This window comes from Quercus lobata, chromosome 5 (assembly GCF_001633185.2).
Source record: "Quercus lobata isolate SW786 chromosome 5, ValleyOak3.0 Primary Assembly, whole genome shotgun sequence".
NCBI classification, from domain to species: domain Eukaryota; kingdom Viridiplantae; phylum Streptophyta; class Magnoliopsida; order Fagales; family Fagaceae; genus Quercus; species Quercus lobata.
In genome coordinates this window covers 63,716,168-63,722,601 of record NC_044908.1, presented here as the reverse complement: position 1 = coordinate 63,722,601, position 6,434 = coordinate 63,716,168, and the positions used below count along the sequence as shown (strand labels likewise).

Sequence of the window (6,434 nt, the reverse complement as noted above, 5' to 3'; positions counted from 1 at the left end):
TTTTAGAGTTTTTAACTTATTTTTGTTATTATTTATGAGTTCCATTACAATTTTTAGTACTATTCATGAATTCCACTATACTATTCAGTTAGCTTTTAGCCTTTTTTTTATAGTACTTTCAGCAAAAAGTTTTCAGTTTCTGTTATATAAGTTGTTCCTAAATGAACCCTAAATGTGGTGAATTAAGAGTCACTTTATGGTTTTTTTTCAAATTTGATTTGGTAACCTTGTTTTACTGGAATAAGATCCTTATCATTTCACATGAAATGAAGTCTATTTTATGATTAAGATCATTTTTAATATAACAATGTATAGAGTATTACATCATTTAAATTTTTAAATAACGTAGTATTCAATATATTTTTAATTAGTAATATTTAATATGAATCATAAAGTGTGTCCATTACAAATGCATGATCCTAATATTGCCTAACAGTGGTTAATGGGACTTGATAGTTGATAGGATTGTATTTAGTGTGAATAATGAAGTTACCTAGTGTAAACTTTTAAAAATTAGATGTGTCAAAAGATTTTTTTTTTAAACAAAATTTATAGTTATATTAGGATTTGAATCCATGACATTCTTTTTATAATGATTGCTCTTATTATCAAGCCAAGATACTAAATAAATTTTTTGTGTAGGCAAGTTTTGAGCTCAGGTCTCTTTTTCAATACGATAACTATAGTATTTTTGTGTCGGGTCGCCTCATTATCGACAATGTTCTAATTGCATTTGAGCTCTTACCCTCGATGCAAAGTAGAAACAAAGGAAAAAGTCTCCAAGCTCGAAATGAGAAAGATATGTGACTGTGTGGAGTGGTCTTTCTTAGAGGTCATTATTAGGATTTCACTCAAGTTGAGTGCATTTAGTCATGTAGTGCATTTCCACATAGCCTCTTACACTATTCTTATCAATGGAATGCCCAGGACGGAAGTACACTATGGTTGGGGAGGGGGGCCATGATTTTAAATTTTTATTTAAATTAAATATATAAATAAAATTTTTAAATTAAAATTAATTATACTTGGCCTCCCTCAAAATGTTTAAAAAAAAAAAAAAAAAGAGGCCACAAAAGCCAATAAACACATAAGTCATCTCATTCTTGTGACTCTGCACAATGAGATCAAGTGTATCTGTGTGGTGTATGTATTGTTTTTGGTTTTTTGTAAACTTCAAAATTGTTAAGTTGTTTGGCTTTGGTTGTTGTAGTTTGAGACTCAGAGTTAAAAGTGTGGATATTAATTTTTCTTTCCTTGGAAATGCTAATTAATTTTTTAGTTCAACAAATTATTAGATATATAATTAGATGTTAAATATGATATGACTATATTTGAATTATGTCAAATTAATCTAACTACGTACAATATTTGATTTTTTTTAATGCAAATAATTCAAAAAAAATTATTTTGTGTCTTTTCTTTTATTGATTGGTCAAAAAATTTATTTAGAATGGTGGCACAACTATTATAAATCTTACTACATAAGTCTTAGAAATTGATGTATTAATAATTAAAGCACAAAATATATGTAATTAAGAAATTTATTTATTATGTTGTTGATGTAGCACCAATCGTATTTATTATCATATTAGTTTGTAAATATTTTGTAGTAAAATTGGCAATAGTTTTGATATTTTATTTATCTATATATTTATTATGTTATTAATGTGACATTGATCATGTTCAATTCATTGTCAAATTAGTATATAATTTTCCCTTTAGTAAAATTAATAGCAACTTTAACATTTTCCTCGTCGATATTTTATTTATACTAAAAAAAAATACCAGTTTGTATTGGAAAAAAAAAAAAATCATTTGTGCTTTGGCCTCGCCCCAAAAGTAAAATCCTGACTCCAGCCCTAGGAATAGTGGAATACTGAGAGGTTTTATCCACTACTCAAGACACATTAGACATAGCTTCGCCTTATCCCCTTATATGTTCATACTTTATATAGTAGGATTCAATGCTCTACTTAAATAGATAAATCTTCCTTATTATTTAGCAAAACAACACTCAGCCAAAGATTAAAAAGCATGATCTAAATTTTGATTATTGGAGTCCCAGATAAGGAGCCACAAGAAGTACCTTGGCTTGCCTAGTATGACAACACACAAGCTTTTTGAAAGATCAAAGATAGACTGTGGAAGAAGCCTATTGGCAGGAAAGAAAACTTTTGTATCCATTGTAGGCAAAGAATTTTGATTAAAACTATAGCTCATACCCAGATATGCCATGAGTTGTTTCAAGCCCCCAAGCAGCTTCTATCGGGTTACTTGAATGGTAAGCTAATTCTAGTAGGGACATCGTACACTCTGGAAGGAAGATACACTTGCTGAGATGTGATAAGCTGTGTCAAGCTAAACATCATTGTGAATAACTTTTTGAGATCTTCAATCTTCTGTTGGCTAATTAAGATTGGGAACTCCTGCAGACACCCCACAATTTGCCATACAGAGTGCTTAAAGCCAAATACTTTCCTACCTGTAGTTCTTGAAGCTAAGACCAGACAAAAACCTTTTTATTTATGAGGAAGCTTGTTGGCAGTGAAGGGAGTACTAAAACTTGGTTTATAATGGAGATCGATACACAATGGCATGAAGGTCAAAATATGGATTTATAAGTGGTTGCTTACTTATAAGTTCACTCACGAGGTGGTTAAACCTGTCAATACTCTGGATAAGTCCTAATAAAATCTAATATATTCTCAAAGATAATACCTAAATTTATTTATAAACAAATTCAAATATATTATTGGCCTCTACTTTAACCTCTCAATAATTCTAGTGTTTGGAATTATAGAAATCTCTTTTAGTTCCTAATATATTTGATGGAGTGATGATGTGTCTCTTTTTAGTTTGATTACGTCATTTAAGGAAAAACAATCACCTTCAATTTCAATGGATATAATTGTTTATGAGTTAAAAGTTTAAAGACTAACAATATATAAACCTAAAATAAAATATTATATTTTTTTATTAAATTTAATTTCATACAAAATGATTTGAAACTCTTTCAAATTGTTTGGTTGCATGGAAGGAGAAGGAAAGGAAGAGAAAGGAAGGGGTTTCCTTTGTATGGTTAGAAAGGGGAAAAAATGAAAGAAAGTAGAATGGGAGGGAAAAGTTTTTTGTGGGATATATCATTTTTTGAATCCTAAAATAACTCTTATATGGTTATACCCTTGAAAAGTTTCAATTTTTTTTTATGCAAAATTATTTCTGTAACCTTATTAATTTTTAGTTTAAAGAGAATTATTAATTACACAGGTTTGTGTGCCATATCAGCTAAAATTGTGAAATCTTTTTTTTTTTTTTTTTTAAGAAACAAACACACACACACAAGGGAGAGGGAAATAGGTTAAAATTGTGAAATCTTGAAATTATGTTTTCAACACACCATTTCTAAAATTGTATGTACATACAGGTGCAATATTAACCTAATTTAAAATGATAAAAGTGTAAGATGCATTCCCTCTCTTCTCTTTCTCTTCATCTTTACATCCAAACACACAAGTTTTGTTTTGTTTTTTTTTTTTTTTTTTTTTTTTTTTTTTTTTTTTAACTTTCTTTTCCCTTTTCCTTTTGAGTTATTCTAGGATCAGTTTGGTTAGCTAAAAAAAGAAGTGTTTTTTGTTTTCATTTTGAGTTTTCAGTGGGACCCATCACAAAAAAACAAATAAAAACTTGTACTTAGTTTTCATTTTCAGTATACTAAAAGTTGAATTTGAATACAAAAAATGAAAACACATTTTTAGCGTTTTCATTTTCATAAAAAATGAATACAATGGAAGTTCTGTAAATATTGTAAAAATGCAAAGGGCCCCACCTGATTGGTGTGAGTGTGTGTAAGTGAAAAAAGTGACTTTGAAAAAAAAAATTAGAAAACAATGTCAAACCGTGTATGGTGAATTTTATACTCAAATTATGTATTCAAAAAAATTTATCTTTTATACTCAAATTATGTATTCAAAATAATTTATCAAACACCCTTACATATAAAAATGGGTGCTTTATTCTATATTCAATTTTAGAATTTGAATACAGAAAAGAAAAAAATGAAAAGTGAATACAGCACTTTTTAGAACCAAACAAGGCCTTACCACATTATTTTCACAATTATTCTATATAGTAGATTGTAATTATCTACTTATCATACTCACATGAACTCACTGTTAGGTTCTAAAAGTTTTAAACAATTGACAAATCGTGAACACAAACTTGTCTAGATATAGATCTTAGAGTCTATAGGTATTATTAGATAATGCTCAATATGATTCAAGTCAAGATTCAAGAACATACAAGTTGTAGAAAGAAGAATTTAGAATTTTCCTAGTTCGATCGATCGAGAGTCGTATTTGTAGAATTTTAATTAAGCCCAAGCAACAGTTTAAGCCCAAAAAGGATTAGGTTTTTTGATCTACTTCTTCTAATATATAAAGGAAACTCTAAGTATGTTTTTGTAAGGCCTTCAGAGAGAGAAAAGTGTGCATCTTTTGTATCTAGGGTTTTGTACCCAAAAAGCTCTCTCATATCTTCTATCGGTGCTATTCCTTGAAGAATCCCAAAATTCGATGTTGAAGAAGTTGCTGCCTTCTCTAGTCATCAAAGGTGTTGATGATCTAAACCTTCAATGGTGGTCTTGGATTCACAAACAGGAGAATTTATGTTGATAAACCCTTGAATGAAGTCTCAAAGTCACAAGTGTAGGTGCTTGTGTTGCAAAGGCCTAATAGAGAAGAAGTCTGAGGATTTGGAGCTTGCACGTAATTGTGTCAGTAAGTTTTACATGTGGTAGCAATAGGATGTTAGTGGTCTAAGTCTTATTATAAACTTCGATTCTCTATAGTGGATTTGTTTTTTACTTTGAAAATAGTTAGGTTAAATCTTCCGCAGGTTTTTTACCGGTTTGGTTTTCCTGGGCAATCATATCATTGTATTCTTTATTTTTTGCTACTTTACATGATATGACTTTGTTGTTTTAACCTAGATCTAAATAATAAACCTAAGTATCACTTTGTTAATTAATTAGGTTAAAAAATCTAGTTTATAGGGATCTAAAACCTAACACTCACTATTTTTTCTCCATAGATAATGGCCAACCACATAAAGTGATAAAACAATTGTGGAAAATTATATAGTAAAAGTTGTGATCTAGAATTATTGCTTAGTACTTTTCTCTTCCCTTTCCTTCTATTAATCTCTACTCTCTATCGTCCATATTTGGTATGTGGAGCATGGGGCCACAACATTAATGAAAGCGATTATGTTCAGATATTCATTTGTTTTTTCCTTTTTTGAGAATCTGTTCAGATTTTCTGTGTATAGTATAGCACTGCGCTGCACTGCGCGACTTTACTTTATATCCAATATCTATAGGCAACTTGCTCTATACTGTGAGTATAAAACTACACTTTACAGGCTGACAATTGCACTATCAGAGAGTATGAAGATTTCTATCCGTCTTTTGCTTACTCTCTCTGTAGCCATTGTATTGTTCGTTGTTTTTATGTCAATGTTACGAACTGCAGAGCCCTTAAATGGTGGTTCTAAATATGAAGTTCGTGTGGTCAATGGGTTCACAAACAACTCGTCATTGCCTCTGGTCATTTGGTGTGCTTCAAAAGACAGTGAATTGGGAGGACGTGCACTTCAAGAGCATGACGATTTCAGCTGGAGACTCAAGACCAACATATGGGGCACCACTCATTTTTGGTGCACCATGAAATGGGACCAAATGAGGAAGAGTTTTGATGCATTTAAGGCTTCCAGAGATGCTTATCGATGTGGGACTGCTAGGAAGTGCTCTTGGTTGGTCAAAGAGGATGGGTTTTATTTCAGCAACGATGAAGTGAATTGGCAAAAGGACTTTCCATGGTACTAGGTTTTGCAATGGTACTTTGTTCATGAGAATGTAGCAAGAAGTTATGGTTTCAGAGAGTACTGTAGCGGCTAACTGAGGACTTACTATTGAAATAGAGAAGAAATGGCACTCGTACTTCTTTGCTACCTCTACTTGTTTTTAGATATTATATTATAATCATAATAGGACTTACTATTGAAATAGAGAAGAAATGGCACTCGTACTTCTTTGCTACCTCTACTTGTTTTTAGATATTATATTATAATCATAATATAGAATAAAGGGCTTGTTGGGAAGCTTTTCTACAATCCCTGTATTGGATTGTGAGTGAGTGTGAGAAGCACTATATTTCAGAGGCACAGTGTCAAAAAAATTTTTTTGGCTGAATGAGGCACAATGTCAATTGAATATTCAACTAATTAGAGCCTGAGAATCTGAGAAATCAAAAAGATTATGTAAAGGTAGAGTTTTTTTTCCCCTGTTTATGATAAGATAGTGGTTCTTAAGCATGCATATGATTAGAAAACTTGATAAGATAATCGTATAGTCCAATTATTTGAAAGATTGATGTTAC

General features: G+C 30.7%; 1 protein-coding gene across 1 annotated transcript; it reads left to right on the top strand.

Moving 5' to 3' along the window:
- Window positions 1–5,512: 5,512 nt before the first annotated feature.
- On the top strand, window positions 5,513–5,881 carry LOC115990929 (S-protein homolog 5-like). Its single transcript, XM_031114696.1, has one exon. It carries the CDS (start codon window positions 5,513–5,515, stop codon window positions 5,879–5,881), a length of 369 nt encoding a protein of 122 aa, XP_030970556.1.
- The last annotated feature ends 553 nt before the right edge of the window (window positions 5,882–6,434 follow it).